At 39.0% G+C, this 16,312-nt stretch overlaps 2 protein-coding genes across 2 annotated transcripts in view; one reads left to right on the plus strand and one right to left on the minus strand.

The window, feature by feature from the left end:
- mrpl4 (mitochondrial ribosomal protein L4) overlaps positions 1-14,557 on the plus strand; it is a 16,401-nt gene extending 1,844 nt beyond the window's left edge. The window contains exons 2-9 of the mRNA XM_020516115.2: positions 376-451; positions 1,697-1,865; positions 6,450-6,501; positions 6,960-7,077; positions 7,808-7,914; positions 8,818-8,927; positions 9,634-9,707; positions 14,333-14,557. Coding sequence (XP_020371704.2) covers positions 376-451; positions 1,697-1,865; positions 6,450-6,501; positions 6,960-7,077; positions 7,808-7,914; positions 8,818-8,927; positions 9,634-9,707; positions 14,333-14,478 — 852 coding nt within the window. The 3' untranslated portion in view covers positions 14,479-14,557. The remainder of the gene's footprint in view (positions 1-375; positions 452-1,696; positions 1,866-6,449; positions 6,502-6,959; positions 7,078-7,807; positions 7,915-8,817; positions 8,928-9,633; positions 9,708-14,332) is intronic.
- Positions 14,498-16,284, minus strand: LOC125483975 (hydrolethalus syndrome protein 1-like). The gene is made up of 3 exons (XM_048600859.1): positions 15,537-16,284; positions 15,415-15,447; positions 14,498-14,753 (listed from the first exon to the last, which is right to left on the minus strand). The coding sequence occupies exons 1-3, from the start codon at positions 15,648-15,650 to the stop codon at positions 14,622-14,624; spliced, it is 279 nt and encodes a 92-aa protein (XP_048456816.1). The 5' UTR covers positions 15,651-16,284; the 3' UTR covers positions 14,498-14,621.
- Between the last annotated feature and the right edge of the window lie 28 nt (positions 16,285-16,312).

Consider the following 16,312-nt stretch of genomic DNA (forward strand, 5'->3'; position numbering starts at 1 on the left):
GATTCTCCAGCATCTGCAGTTCCTACTATCTCTTTGTTATCTCTGTATCTTTCTTTTACGGTTTTTCTGTCTTGCAACTAAAATAGGTAATGTACTTTTATAAATAAATCTATATGACTTCATGGTTCTTTCTGATAAATATGGTAATCTCATGTCTTATTAGTTTTATGCATGTTTATGAAGTACAACTATTGAAAAATGCATCTAAAAATTACTGAAATTACAGTTGCTTTGTTTCAGGTTTTCTCTTTTCTTTATCTGAGTAAAAAGCAACAAAATATTTTTAATCAAATGTACGTTCCAGAGCCAAGTGGGACAATATTTTGTGTGCTACTTTTGCTTTAACTAAGATTCTTTCTTTTCTTTTTGAAATAGTTTGTCTCAACTCTATCTGGAGGATATGAATTGCCATCGAATCTCCAAGCAAACTTCATTGACACAAAAAAAAATGGTATGCTATTCAGTATTATTTTGTTCAAAGAAGGGCTGCACCCTGGCTCAGTGGTTAGCAGTGTTGCCTCATAGCACCAGAGACCCAGGTTTGATTCCAGTGTTGGGTGACTATCTGTGTAGAGTTTGTACATTCTCTCTGTCTCTGCGTGGGTTTCCTCTAGGTTCTCCAGTTTCCTCCCACAGTACAGAGATGTGCAGGGAAGGTGGATTAGCCATGGGGTTACGGGGATAGGGTAGGAGGGTGTGTCTAGATAGGATGCTCTTCGGAGTGTTAGTGAGGACTTGATGGCCTGACTGGCCTGCTTCCACATTGTAGGGTTGTATGATTCTAAGTATTTAAGCACAAGAGAAAACACAAAGTTGAATTCTGAAGAAGGGTCATGTGACCCAAATATTAACTCTGCTTTCTGTCCATAGATGCTGCCAAACCTGCTGAGTTCTTCCAGCAATTTCTGTTTGTGTTTAAGCACAAGACCCTATCTAACCTTCAGTTTCTAAGCAAAGACCCTAACGTCAGTTTTTGCTTTCATTCAGTTGGCAAGGAGAAGATTGAAAACATGTAATGGAATGGCATTGCATCTGTCTATTCTACTAGTTTGATATAGTACATTATTGCATCGTCACACTGCCTCCATTGTAGTAATCCTCTGCTAAAGAAATTAGACAGTATTCTGCAACATCATGTTGTTAATAGCCTGTAGTTTTGATCAGTTATCCATGGGTAATGATATTTCTTGCTGGTAATAACAGTTTTAGCATCTCAAAATTATATTTTGCTGTCTGTAATTTAATTGTAACTCTTGTTTTCGATTAAGCAGGAAGGTGTAAATACAGCAATTATCTATAGCTTACAATTTATGAAGGAAAAATAAGACATACTGAGAGCAAAAGGTGAGGGAGAAATTATTTTAAATATTAATCATAAAGTGACCAATAAAGTTGGCTCCTTGAAGAGGTGAACTAACCAAAACCAGGAGCCTGCATTTAGTGTTAGGAAATTCTGATTTAGTGGTCAGTTATCAGTTGCAGCCAGAGTTTAAAGGCCATAACAGGCTTTGTTTACTTAGGTGTATTATGTTCAATCCCAGGTAAAGTATTTTTTACATTTACATTTTTAATGGACGGTAGGCAATAGAATCTTTTCAAAGCATTGTTTTAACTGTCGCCATTGTATTCATGGATGAGTAAAATTAATTCATTATTTGACTATGGCAGCATTCATAATCTGGTTAACACATTTCAGGACCACCACCACCAATTGAGTCTGGATTGCCTGTTTTCCGAAAGTGTGAGATAGCAGTTCCTACACATCTGAAGCCCAGACAGGCCTGGCTAGAGTCTCTGCGAAGCTATACTGATGACAAGCTAGGCATTATTGATTTACACCCTGATGTTTTTGCAGTACCTCCAAGGTAATGTATTCTGATCTCTCTCTCCCTGCACCTTGTCTGCAGCTGTAACACTGTATTCGACAGTCTGTTCTGTGAACCTGATGCACTTTGTATCTTACAATCTGCCTGTGTAAGCACACAAAACAACATGTTTCACTGTATCTCAGTACATGTGACAACAATAAATCAACCAATCACTTCATTTTGAGATTACAACAGAACTGAAATATTATGTAATTTGATTATTTAAAATTGTCTTCCTGTTGTTCCACTACCTTTCTTTACTGCCTTGTAGGAAAATATTAATTGTCATTGTATTAGTTTGGCACAGTGTAACCAGTTTCTTTCTCTATGATATTCGGCTATGCACAAAATTATATAAATAAATGTAAAAACAGTGAATACATCAGTGTACTGAAATATGGTTATCCTAAACAGTTAGAATGTTGAAAGTAAACTTGATCACCTTTGTCATCATTAAACGGACTAAACTAGAGGAGACACACAAACTTATAAACAACACCCTCACCGGACTAAAATTTACCAGAGAGGAGGAGAAGAACAAACAGCTCCTATTCCTGGACATGGTTGTAGAGAGCAAGACAAATGGGGAACTCCAAATGAAAATACACAGAAAAGCCACACACACGGACCAGGTACTGAACTTCAACAGTCACCATCCCAACACACACAAATGAAGCTGCATGCGAACACTATTTAAACGGGCAACGACACACTGCAGCAACATAGAACTATGCCAAGAGGAAGAAGAATACCTCTTCCAGGTTTTCAAGGATAATGGATATCCAAAAAACTGGGTCAGAAGATGCCTACAAGAACAACATCAGAAAGATACGACACGTCCTGACACACTCATCACACTACCCTACATCAGGAACACATCGGAACTAACCACAGGACTCCTACGACCACTGGGCATCAGAGTGGCACACAAGCCCACATCAACCCTATGACAACTGTTCACCTGAACCAAAGATCCACTCCCCGCCAAGGACAGGACCAATGTCATCTATAAGATCCCCTGCAGAGACTGAGAAACACTACATCGGACAAACAGGAAGGAAACTAACAACAAGAGTACATGAACACCAACTGGCTACAAAAAGTCACGACCAATACTCACTCATCTCAATCCACATGGATAAGGAGAACCACCAATTCGACTGGGACAACACCAAAATCCTGGGACAACCTAAGCAGAGACAGGCACGGGAATTCCTAGAAGCCTGGCACTCCACGAAGAAAGCCGTTAATAAACACATAGAACTTGACCCCATATACATTCCACTACGAAGGAAAACTGAAGTGGGGCAATCCAGCTCAACGGACTCCAGAGTTTAAAAACCAGGCGGGAAAACACACTGACGCTTCATCGGAGGCTGCACTGATGATGTTACCCAGCATAGTAACGAAATGTCTGTGGAACAACAAACCAGCTCGGCGAGCCAACCAACCTCAACAGCAAACTTGATGGTAACATATTGCCCTATGTTCATAAATTAGTCCTTTCTTGTACATACTAACTTTTTTAAAAATTGCTCATGATATTTGGGCAGTACTGGCTGAGCCAGCATTTTATTGCTTGTCCCTGGTTGCCCTTGAGAAGTTGGTGGTTAGGTGTTTTCTTGAACTGCGGTAGTCCATGTGCTGGAGATAGATGCTGTTAGGGAAGGAATTCCATAATTTTGCCCCAGTGACTCTGAAGGATGGTGTCAGAATGTGATTGGCTTGGAGGGCACTTGCAGGTGGTGGTGTGCCCATGTAACTGCTGCCCTTGTTCTTCTACATGGTAGTGGTTGCTTGTTTGGAAGGTACTGTCTTAGGAGCCTTGGTGAATTTCTGCAGTGCACCTTTGGAGATAACTCATACTGCTGCTACCTAGCATTGGTGGTGAAGGAAGTGGATGTTTGTGGATGTGGTGCTAATCAGTGGGCTGCTTTCTACCAGATGATGTCAAGCCTCTTGAGTGTAGTTGGAGCTGGTAAATGTGGTGCATTCCATCACAGTACTCATCTGTGCTACCGTGACTCAACCGAATTTGGAAACTGGCAATGAGGATTTGCTGCTTTGTTAAATAACTTATGATTGCTTGGTGTGAACATTGTGCTTAAAAGGGAAAAACTTAGACAAATTTAAAGATTAAAAGACTTTGGAGTGTAGGTTCGTAGTTTCTTGAAAGTGGAGGCCCAGGTAGACAGGATGGTGAAGAAGGCACAAAAACAGAAGTTCCTGGAAAAGCTCAGCAGGTCTGGCAGCATCAGTGGAGAAAAAAATCAGAGTTAATGTTTCAGGTCCTTTCTGAGGTAGGGTCACTGGACCCGAAACGTTAACTCTGATTTTTTTTCTCTACTGATGCTGCCAGACTGTTGAGCTTTTCCAGTAACTTCTGTTTTTGTTCCTGATTTACAGCATCCTCAGTTCTTTCAGTTTTTATATAGTGAAGAAGGCATTACGTACGCTTGCTTTTATTGGTCATTCCATTGACTATAGGAGTTGGGAGTTCATGTTGCGGCTGTACAGGACATTGGTTAGGCCACTTTTGGAATACTGCACGCAATTCAGGTCTCCTTCTGGAAGATGTTGTGAAACCTGAGAGGGTTCAGAAAAGATTTACGAGGATGTTGCCAGGGTTGGAGAGTTTGAGCTATGCAGAGAGGCTGAATATGCTGGGGCTATTTTTCCTGGAGCATCAGATGTTGAGGGGTGACTTTATTGAAGTTTATAAAATCATGAAGGACATGGATAGGATGAGTAGAGAAGGTCTTTTCCCTGGGTTGGGGAAGTCCAAAACTAGAGGGCATAGGTTTAAGATGAGAGGGGAAAGATTTAAAAGAAATCTAAGGGGCAATGTTTTCACACAGAGGGTGGTACGTGTATGGAACAAGCTGCTAGTGGAAGTGGTGGAGGCTGGTACAATTATAACATTTAAAAGGCGTCTGGGTCTGTATATGAATAGGAAGGGCTTAGAGGGATACGGACCAAGTGCTGGCAAATGGGACTAGATTTATTTAGGATAGCTGGTCGGCATGGACAATTTTGGACTGAAGCATCTGTTTATAAAAGAAAAAGGCAGAGATTGTGATTGGGGAGTGTACAATATCAGCCTTGTTGATAAATACTTTTTATCTTTTTGCCTTTTCTTTTCAACTTATACCCTGTTGAAAAGAGAGCCTCGGAGCATTCTTATACGAGACGCTGATACTGTATCTCTCCATTTACTTTCTATGTTGTCAACTGTGAAATCACACTGCTGCCAACTTATAACACCGTTCCGTTTGACTTGAATATTGCAGGGTTTATCTCATGCTTTGTCTTATCAAGATTTTACTATACATGCAGCAATTCAGAATGTGCCACAGAAGAAATCAAAAGACCATACACAACTTTCACTTTAAGATGCGTGCATGTGTAGCAACCTTAAAGGGACCATAGAGTGGAAAACTCCATGTGCAGCAGAAACAAATGAAAGAGAATGTTACTAGCAAGACAAGCACTTATTCTTCATCTCTAGTTGTCCTTCGTGATGATAGTGTATCTCCTTGAACAACAGTGACATTACATGTTTCTGTTCCGATGATGTGTGACTTGAGAATGTGCAAAATGATGCTGTGCAAAATGCATCTGTAGCTGTTAACTTTCTTGGTGGTATAAGTTGAAACTTTGGGAGGTGTCCTGAGAGAAATCTTCATAAATCTTTGAAGTGCAACTTATATAAATCAATGTAGGCATGGTCGTGGAAGGTGTGATGGTCTGGACTAGGTGATGTGCCAGTCAAGCAGCCTGTTTTGCCCTCTGCATCAAAATGAACCAAGATTTAATTGTAATTGTTAGCTGCATGAAAAGTAGTGCATTCAAGGTCATTTCGTAAAGAAATTTTTGCATTTATCAACATTACTACTGTATTATTTGACATAATGTTGACTAATAGGCTTTACTAATGGGAGCATGGAGAAAGTTGTATTGAACTTACATGAAACACTACTTTGGCCTCACTGGAGTATTCCAATTCTGGGTTCTGCACTTCAGGAATATTGTGATGGCTTTGGAGAGAGTACAGGAAAGGCTTTTGAGAATGGTTCCAGGGAGGACTTTCAGTTATGAAGACCAACTGGACAAATTTGGACTGTTTTAAATGAAGAGAAGGCTAAAGGGAGATCTGATTGAAGTATTCAAAATCATTAGAGGTTTGGCCAAAGTAAATATGCTCCCACTCAAGAAAGGATTCAGAAAGGAGGGCATCGGTTTAAGGTAATAGTAAAAGAAGCAAAATTGAAATGAGATAAAATGTTTTCATGCAGCATGTTGTTATGACCTGTAACATGTTGCTTGATAATACGGTGGAAGCAGGTTCAAATGAGGCACTCAAAAAGGAATTATGTGATTTTTGAAAAGGAACAGTGTACAGGAGTACAGAGAGAAGACAGGAGAATGTAACTAGCTCAGATGCCCATTTTGAAAGCCAGCACAGGCACAATGGACCGAATGGGCTCCTCCTCTACCGTAATGATTGATTTTAAATATAATGTGTACAGTTACTATTTCAGAAAACAAATGCCATGGATTAACTCTTTTATTTTTAAACAGAATTGATATTCTACATGAAGTTGCAATTTGGCAGAAAAACTTCAAAAGAATAGTAAGTACTATTTATTTTATACTCGAGAATGCAAGCTATTCAGTTCACAAATATTTTCATTCTGAAGACCATGTTCTAGGAACAGGTGTAGCCCATTTTAGGCGTTCGGGTTGTCAGCTATTTAAATAAATCAAGGCTTATCTGCATTTTAATGTAATTAACTGTTTTGCTTTATATCCATTGATACCGTTATTTAAAAAAAATGTCATGTTCTTAAATTTCCATTGACCTACAATCTACAGTCTTTGAGGTGGTGGTGGTGATGGTAGGGTATTTTCACCAACTGAAGGGAATTGATTCTTTGTTCCCATCCAATCTGTACGATCGTATAATTCTAAGAACTTGGGTTCTAAACTCAAGAGAATGCAAACTAGGTTTAAGCAAACTATCCTTATAATTTAACACATGTTGATCAGGACTGTAAAAATACTGATAGAAAATCCATTTTAAATTTGTAGAGCTATGCCAAGGTGAAGTCTCGAGCTGAAGTGCGAGGTGGAGGTAGGAAGCCATGGCGACAGAAGGGAAGTGGCAGGGCACGCCATGGCAGCATCCGGTCACCAATATGGAGGGGAGGTAATCATCTGTTGATTAAAGCATTTTTATTTATTTAAGTAATTCTGTTAATTAAACATTTTCATGCTGTCTTTGGAGGTATAATTCTGCTGTTTCTCTATTTCTAACTATGTTGTAAACATGTATAAAGTAAGCATTTTTTTCATTCTGTATAACAAGCGGTGTAAAACTCTTTCTCCTCTGCCCACCCTCCACTTGTTGTTTGTACACTCAATACACTCCATTTGTATTCCAGAAGTCAGGCCAGGACAATATAGAATTTGGACTGCTGACCACATTCATAATATTTTGCAATAGATGCATTCGTTTAAACATTTCCAATATCTTGTGCCCTTTTAATTGAATAACATGCTGCAACATCTAATACAATGTTAAAGGAACTGTTTTTATTGATTAGGGAAAGCCTAGTTCTGAAACGTGTGTTCATACACCGTTCTCAAAAGTTGGGATAATCATTTTTGTTATACTTAGGGAACATGAAAGCAATGCTCATGGAACATGTATACATTAAAATTAGTGCTTCTTACAACACATTAAGGATATTTGTAGTTCAACAGAAAATGTAAACAATCATTGTCATATGGAATAGCAATGGGGAAAGGTTTCAACTTTTTAACTATTTATAGTGAAATAATCATTGGAAGCCAGTTCAGAAAGAGAACACTCAGCATATAAACTAGACAGATCTGCATATTAAAAAAAGTTAAGTGTCAAATAAATTGTTTGACAGGTGGTGTTGCCCATGGTCCTCGAGGGCCAACTAGTTATTATTACATGTTGCCTATGAAAGTGCGTGTCATGGGACTGAAAGTGGCTCTCACTGTGAAGTTTGCGCAGGTAAGGACTAGCCTGTTGTTTCCAAGTCATTTGTGAACTTCTTATCTGCTTTATTTCACTCTTCACTGAACCTTAGGCTTTTTTTCTAGTTGTGACAACTAGGTGGCTCACCTACCCAAACTAATTTTATTTATTTAAAACAAAACAAAATACAACATGTGCTGGAAATCTGAAAAAAAAGATGCTGGGACTGCACAAAGTTCAGGTGGCATTTGTGGAGAAAAATACAGTTAATGTTTTAGTCCTGCTGAACAGTTACCATCAGTGACCTGAAATGTTAACTCTCTTTCTCCACAGACATTCACGTGGCTGAGGATTTCCAGCATTTTCTGATTCTATTTCAATGTTATTCATAATTGCCAGCTGTACAAAACTTGAAAGTTTTCTTCTAATTGCTGAGGTTTTGGGGTTAATTAAGAAGGCAGCATAATTCAGAGATTTGGAACTTAAATTGCTTTTAAGTAGACGTTGTAATGTGAATAGAGCACAGTACTGATAGAAGTACCTATATGGTAGTGTCGTCATGGTGCTTGTATTTCTTTTGACCATCAATGTTTTGCAGTTATGCATAAAGAAAAAAATAATTTCTAACAAAAAATAATCTTAGCCCCCATTGCCATGTCATTAAAACAAAGAACTGGGGATGCTGGAAATTGGAAACAAAAACAAAGTGCTGAAGAAACTCAGCTGGTCTGGCAGCATCTGTAGAGAGAAAAACAGAGTTAACATTGAGTCCAGTGACCCTTTGTCAGAACTCCCCGTGTAGGCATTTATGCTCCATTTGAGTGTCTTCAGTCTAAATCTGCCTCTAAGGTGACTTACGACAATTATTCTGATCACCTACTTTTTCACATCACTGGTGTAGTGTACTTATTTGTATCATCTTTTGATGCCTTCTTTTAGGATTACCTTCACATTGTTGATTCCCTCGAGATGCCCAGCCCAGATCCTGAATACCTTCTTGACTTGGCACGGTATCGACACTGGGGAAATTCTGTTCTTATTGTAGATGTGTAAGTATTTGTTCTGTGCTACAATTTTAAAATGTTCTATAAATGTAGGGTTATTGTTTGGGAAAAAAAATAGTACAAGCTATTCAATCCACTGTGAAAGAAAGATAATTTAAATGCAATATTGCAGTTGCTGGCTTTGCATTTAAAATGCACCAGTGATCTGAATCAGATTAATTTATTGTGCAATTATGGGAATTTTATCTAGTTTCAGCCTCATTCTGGGCATATTAGTTCAGGTTAGTTGCAAAATCATCACACATGTTTGAACTCAAGAAAATTTAAAACAATTTTCCAAATCAGTATTTTCAATACCAGTTAAAATGCATTTTATTTGAATCATACTATTCAGAGTAAATACTGTGTAGTGTAGCAATGCACTTGTCGAGGTACCATAAAGATTCAGCTCCAATTCTACCCATGACGAATTGTGAAATGTAGTTCAATTAATCTATTTATTTAGTAGTCAAGAACCATCAAGTAGGTTGCGAGATTAAACACCAAACAGGCACATGAATCTTTCAACAGAATTTTTGAATTCAGGCATCAGTTATATATTCCTACATATTCATTAGGCGTAAGTTAGCTTTCGAGAAAACATTACTTTTCTGGAAGTGTCAACTAACGCCAACATAGTTTAAATTACCTAGTACGAATGCTGTGAATATTTACATTGTGAAATTCATTTACTTACTGTTTACTTCTTTAGTAATGAAGACATGCCAGAAAATATTTTAGCAGCAACAAAACATTCTAAAACCATGACTGTAATGCCTGTTATAGGTAAGATTGTTTCTTTTGCATTTCTTATTTAGCTTAAATTAAGAAAATATCAAAAATCAAATATATATCAAATAACCTCAAATTCATTTGCCACAGTGGTGTAACCTTCAAAGTGTAACTTACCTACTGAGCTCCTGGATTAATGTAATTCCAAGCCCTAGTACACAGTCTATTTAACAAAACCCAGGATGCTGCAGGTTTAATAACTCTTCAGCAGAAGCATAATTAATTTATATAGTCCTGGATTAAGGGGAGGAGAAAATATTATCAGCCAGGGGCTGTCATTCCCAAACATTGGCCACTGACTCCTTATTAGAAGGTTTCTGTAGAATTTGGATGTAGGCGAGGTAGAGCTGGACTATGATGTTTTATTCCAGGTTCCCTCAATGACCATTCATCATTTTTAAATCAGAGAATTGTGTGTGCATGGAACCCCTCAATATGTACAATGTGAATTGTTTAAGAGGGTGGGAAACAAAAAATAATTTCACATCAGCAAGCGTACTCAATTAACAACCACCCTCACCATCTTATTCCTTCAAGTAGATTGCAACTGTCTGTACATTAATATTAGATGTACCTGTCACTCTAGAAATAATTATTTGTTAGAATAAGGAATACATTTTCACCTTGCAGTAAACCAGTCTGAGGTCAGCCAGGTGACACTCATCTGAGAGTTCCCTGATTGGGGCTGTTCCAATCTGTTCCAATTGGAGAGTCCTGGCTTACAGATAAGAACATGACTGTCTGACATCCTGTTCACTCTGACGGCTGGCTCTGAGGGAGCTGGATCAGCGTAAAGGACTCTTCACGTATGAATAAAGGGTGACTTGATGACAGGACACTGGCCTCTGTGGAGTTATATCAGTGGTGACAAGAAAAAGCACGGTCCTGAAGAAACTCACTTGCAACAGTTGTCTTTGAGTTGGCGTAAGCATTTCTGGCATCATGCCGTTATTTGGGATGCTTAACTCATTCAATTCTGCCATCAAAGACTGGGCCCAATGTGTCATTTTTTCCGGCAAATGACATTGGGCGGATGAGAAAACAATGAGTAATTCTCCTGACAGCTTGTGGACCCGCAGTTTTTTTTCGGTTATTGGGAGCCTAACTTTCTGTGAGGCACCAGATATGAAGACCTTTCAAGAGTTCACAGATTTAGCGAAGGAATATTACGACCCCAAGCTTCCTCTAATGCAGAAACAGTATTGGTTTTACTTGGCAATTTGAGAAACATGGGAATCCGTATTGGGAATTTTGACTAGGTTAAGATGACCAGCAGAGGCATCTGACTTCAGTTTATTGCTTAATGAGATGCTGAGAGACCATTTGGTATGTGGGATTAATGATGTAACTATGCAAAAGTGCCAACTAGCTGAAGCCCAATTGGACTTCAAACAGGCACTACAACTGGCTTTATCACTGGACTATCTGGCAAGTGGGACATATGAAGTTACAGGGTATTCCGATGGAAGTGGACACCCTTGCCAGTCCGACTGAGCTTAAGGAACCCCACTTGAGTGAAAGCAATTACACGACATATCAGCCCACAGCAAAACCTTAAAACAAGGCAAAATCTCAGCCAAACAGATAAAATTTACTTCCAGATCCGAGCCAGCAAGCCATTGTAGTTGCTGCTGGTATGCGGACCTGAGACAAGAAGAAAGTCTCACTAGGCCCAGATGGCGTAAGAGAACTCATAGGCTGGTATCCAGAAGAATGTCCACCTACACCTGGTCTGGAACAGTTAAATTGCTTAGCAACATCTAAATCAGAACCAAACAAAAAAAAACGACTGGTGAAATGGTCACCTGGATCTAATGGAGGTCGATACTGGCAAGGCAGACTTTAGCCAAATTCACTCGGCCTACAACCCTTAAGTTTGCAGAAGGCCTTGGCTAGACTGAGAATTTATACCGGGGTCCTTTTACAGATTAAGGTACAATCTTAATTCCGGTCTCTTATGAGAAGCAGCTGGCTCTGTTACCACCAGTTGTTGTAAAAGGCTCGAGCCCAAGCCTGATGGGGCAAAATTGGTTGAGAAACATCCAGCTAGATTGGCTCAACATTTTTCGATTAGAAAATGGCTGCCTGAGTGAAGTCCTAATTAAATACCCGGAAGATTTTCAGGAAAGTCTAGGGACTATTCAAAGAAACCAACTGCGGTCGCTGTAAATCAGGAACAAAAACAGAAGTTGCTGGAAAAGTTCAGCAGGTCTGGCAGCATCAGTGAAGAAAAAGTCAGAGTTAATGTTCTGGGTCCGGTGACCCTTAGTGAGGGTGAATTCCACAATTCTGAAAGGCCTGCACAGTCCCATTTCTTTATGGGCAAAAATACAGGCAGAAATCAGAAGGCTGGAAAGTGAAGCAATCATCAAGCTAGTGCAGTTTGTGGAATGTGCAGCACTGGTTGTACCGATTGTGAAGCCTGATGGATCGGTTCACCTTTGTGGGGTTCTAAACAAATGGTAAACCACTTTTCGCAGTTGGATAAAAAGACGAACCCTCACATTAGAGGTTTTATATGGAAAGCTAGCAGGAGGGCTGTTCTTCACTAAGCTGGACATGAGCCATGCGTACTTGCAATTGTGGTTAAATGAAGATTCCCAGAAGTTTGCCACAATTAATGCCCATAAGGGTTTGTGCCAATATTCAAGCGTGCCATTTGGGGTATTGTCAGCCTGTGCAATTTTTCAGCAGACGACGGAGAACATTTTACAAGGTCTACCTCAGGTCGCCATTTATCTAGATGACATGCTAATAACAGGGAAGACCAGAGAACTTGGACATAGTCCTCAAGACATTTTTCCCAGGCGGACATATGCCTTAGAAGGGAAAAAAAATCTGCATTCTATGCACCCCAAATGACTTACCTGGGCAACAGAGTCAACACACCAGGTTACACCTGTTGGAAAATTAAGTGAAGGCAATCAAATGTGCCCTGGCTCCCACATCTGTACCGGAGCTTAGGTCTTTCCTTGGGCTGGTGAATTATTGAGTGTTCATACATAAACTGGCCTCCATCCTGGCACATTTGTGTCAAATCTTAAAAAAGGGTTAGCCTTGGAAATGGTCATGTAGCCAAGCCATAGCTTTCAGGGAAGTGAAGAAACAGCAATCATCCTCTAAGGTTTTGGCACACTATGATCCCAAGCGTGATCTGGTATTGAGATGCGATGCTGCCCCATACAGCATCTATGCGGTATTAGCTCAGAGGTGGCCCAATGGATAGGAATGCCCACTAGCATATGCATTCAGGACTTTGGTATAAATACACCTAGATAGAGAAGGAAGATTTGGCCATCATGTTTGGAGTCAGGAAGTTCCACCAATACCTTTTATGGATGTAAATTTGTACAAATAAAAGGACTCATTTCCAATGACTCTTAAAAATCTGTACTTAAAAATCTGTACTTAAATATTTGTTAGAAGAGTGGTTAAGGAAATGTGGGGTAATTATATATTTAGGTACTGGAGTGCTGTGTAAAGTTTGGTCTTCTCATTTGAGACGAAATATGAATGTGTCAGAAGCAATTCAGAGAAGATTCACTTGATTGATACCTAGCATTGAGGGTGGTGGGTTATCCTATTAGGAAAGGATGGATATGCATCAATTGGAATTTAAAAAAGAATGAGAGGTGATTTTATTGAGATGATACTAAGAGTATTTGACAGGATAGCTGTTTCTCTTGTTGGTGAGGCTAGAAATAAGAGACAATTATAATAAGTAAGGTTTCTATTTGAAGATAGAGATGCTGAGAAATGCATTGTGGGTAGTGAGTCTTTGGAACTCAGAAACCAAGAATTTAATATTTTTAAAGGCAGAGGTAGATAGATTCTTGGCTCTCAAGGGAATCAAAGGTAATAGGAGTAGGCAGGAACGTGGAGCTGAGGACACATTCCAATCAGTCATGATTTTATTGAATGGCACAGCAGGCTCAAGAGGCTGAATGGTCTACTCCTGCTCCTGATCTGCATGTATATTTGATTATTTTAAGATGACCAGCTATGTAATTCATTTTAGATACTACAGTTAGAATTGATGACAGAGTTTGTGGAAGATTGCCTGTAAGAGATAGAATTTAGCAATGCTTCATTATATAGAGTGCTATTAAACAAAATGACATACAGCTACGTGACGCAAAACTGAATCACTGATGCCTGTTTCATTTTTTTAAGAAACTGCGGTTAATCTGGCAACTAATTTGAACATAGTGAAATTTGACAACAAATGAAATACATGATTAGCTAATCTGCAAGATAGATTTCTATAGTAGCAATAGACTAAAGAAATAAAAATACTGTTAAGTTCTTCTATCGGACCAATTCATTTATTCAAATTGTAGCCAAGTCATACAGATATAGTCTTAATCCTGCTATCAAATAGCTTTTCAAGACTTGCATGTAAATAATGATTCCTTGGAAAGAATCATGTATAGTGACTACAGCTCAGGGATTGTGGCAGAAGTTGTTGGGATGAATGACAGCTGTACAAGGTCAATAATAGTTCTTAATCTTCCATCACAAACACAATTGAAGCAGTGTTGAGGATTGATGGAAAGCTGGTTCCATATCAGTTGGATTTTACTGGGCTTTCTGAAATTCTGCTCTATTTTGTTTTCCAGGGCTGAATGTTCACAGTATGCTGAAATACGAGACCTTGGTTCTTACACTGGATGCAGTCAATTTTCTCGAGAAGAAACTGCTATGGCACGATACCAGATTCTCACCCCTCTATCCATTCAAACTACCTTACAAAGACTTCCCTTAAGAATTATGCAGTAAACAAGTTTAGAAAAAGAGGACTTTTATTTTTATGAAACAATAAAATCTATGACTTCATCGCACAATTCATGCTGTTAGTCAATTACAAAAGAACGTGATTTATATAAACATCATACCAAGTTAATCTAGCTATAAAGGGCAGAAAAACTTCTGTGGAATGGTTCCAGTTGCTAGTTCATGTCTAATTTGCCATCGCAATGCAGATCGCTTCTTCTCTGTTGGTATAATGTAGTCATTTGGAACATAACTGTGCTGAGATTTCTACAGTGGGGTGAAGTCAGAGAAAGTAGTTATTCTATTGATAAGTCACAAGCTACTTCCAAACTTAAGCATTTTAGCAACCAAATTCACATTAACAACAACAAAAAGTGATGGGGTTGAAGAGTTACAAATGCCTGAAAAGTACAATGTCAAAAATTCCAGTAACCAGTGCTGATACAGTAGATAAACTGCCAAAAGGTATTCATTAACATCTTGCACTTACAATGTAGTAAAAGATATCTATTGCTGATATTTAAAGGGTGTCACAGTGGCTCAGTGGTTAGCAATGCTGCCTCTGAGCACCAGGGACCCGGGTTTGATTTCACCCTTGCGTAACTGTGTGGAGTTTGTACATTCTCCTCATTTCTGCGTGGGTTTCCTCCCACAGTCCAAAGATGTGCAGGCGAGCTGGATTAGCCAGGGAATGCGGGGTTACAGGGATAGAGTAGGAGTTTGGGTCTGGGTGGGATGCTTTTTGGAGGGTCAGTGTGAACCCGAAAGCTAAATGACTTGCTTCCACACTAGGGATTTTGTGAAATTTAAAATAATGTAAATTTAGATTAAATGTTACAACTACAGTTCGAGAGGACCTGGCTAATAGTCATGGTTGTGGACTGGGGATAGTGGGATTCAATAGGAAACTAGAAAAGAGACCACTCACCAGAGGTAGTTCGTTCTTATAAAGCATTTGTTCCTAGGGAAGAACAACATATACTTGAAACAATTCAGTCCTGACATCTCTTAAATTTGAGAATGTGCTGGTAAAGGATTAGAGATACGTACCCTTATCCCCCATCGCAGTTCTTTCCTATCTTTTTCTCCAGGAGCTTTGAAAGTTTCCCAGTTTTGCTTGTATTCAAAATACCTTAAAGTACAATTGCAAATACAGGTTTTCATTTAGTTGTCTGTGTTCCTGACAATTGTGACTTTGTAAATAAAGTTACAATAGAATTAGTGCAAAGTCAGAGTTGGGTCCCTGCAGACATTTCTCACTTAAAACAGAATGCACAGGCTAAAATATTGTACCATACATGTGCACTACTATGCATTCCTAACTGAAATAACTTGCAAAGTAAAATGCACCACTAAATATAAACAAAATATAATGTAGATACATTTTAAAAAATAGCTGTATAGTACTGTAGATTGACTGGTTCCATCTAGTGGCAGAAGTTTTTGTATGTCCCAGGACTGCCTGCACTGAACAATATCTGCCACTGAATGGAGCTCAGGATGTGAGAATTCAGAATATTAACACCTTCCCTGCCCCCCTCAAAAAAAATGATAGTCAAGGTTTGGAAACAATGGCAGGGGAGGGGAGACTAGAGAGAAGAAGCCAGGAATACATCACTAGAAGGGATTGAAGGTGTACATCTTGTGGGAAAGATCACTTGCACAGGCAGACAAAGCAGGAAGTTTGTGGCAAACATTTTACTAATGATGTTCAAGTGAAACAAGTGAGTCAATGTTAAGATATACTTTAACGTAATTAAATCTTTGCTGAAACACACACCTGAAATGTAGCTCAATTTTGGCAATAATTATAAAGTCCTGTTGGC

This window comes from Rhincodon typus, chromosome 9, assembly GCF_021869965.1.
Source record: "Rhincodon typus isolate 14 chromosome 9, sRhiTyp1.1, whole genome shotgun sequence".
In the NCBI taxonomy this organism is placed as follows: domain Eukaryota; kingdom Metazoa; phylum Chordata; class Chondrichthyes; order Orectolobiformes; family Rhincodontidae; genus Rhincodon; species Rhincodon typus.

Bases quoted from the DNA above. Each gene is read 5' to 3' on its own strand.
- LOC125483975 (XM_048600859.1), bottom strand. From the start codon at position 15,650: ATGAAAACCTGTATTTGCAATTGTACTTTAAGGTATTTTGAATACAAG. The intron at 15,448-15,536 runs GTACGTATCTCT...GTTCTTCCCTAG, and splicing joins AACTGCGATGGGGGATAAGG to GAACAAATGCTTTATAAGAA. The intron at 14,754-15,414 runs GTGAGTGGTCTC...ACCCCACTGTAG, and splicing joins ATAAGAACGAACTACCTCTG to AAATCTCAGCACAGTTATGT.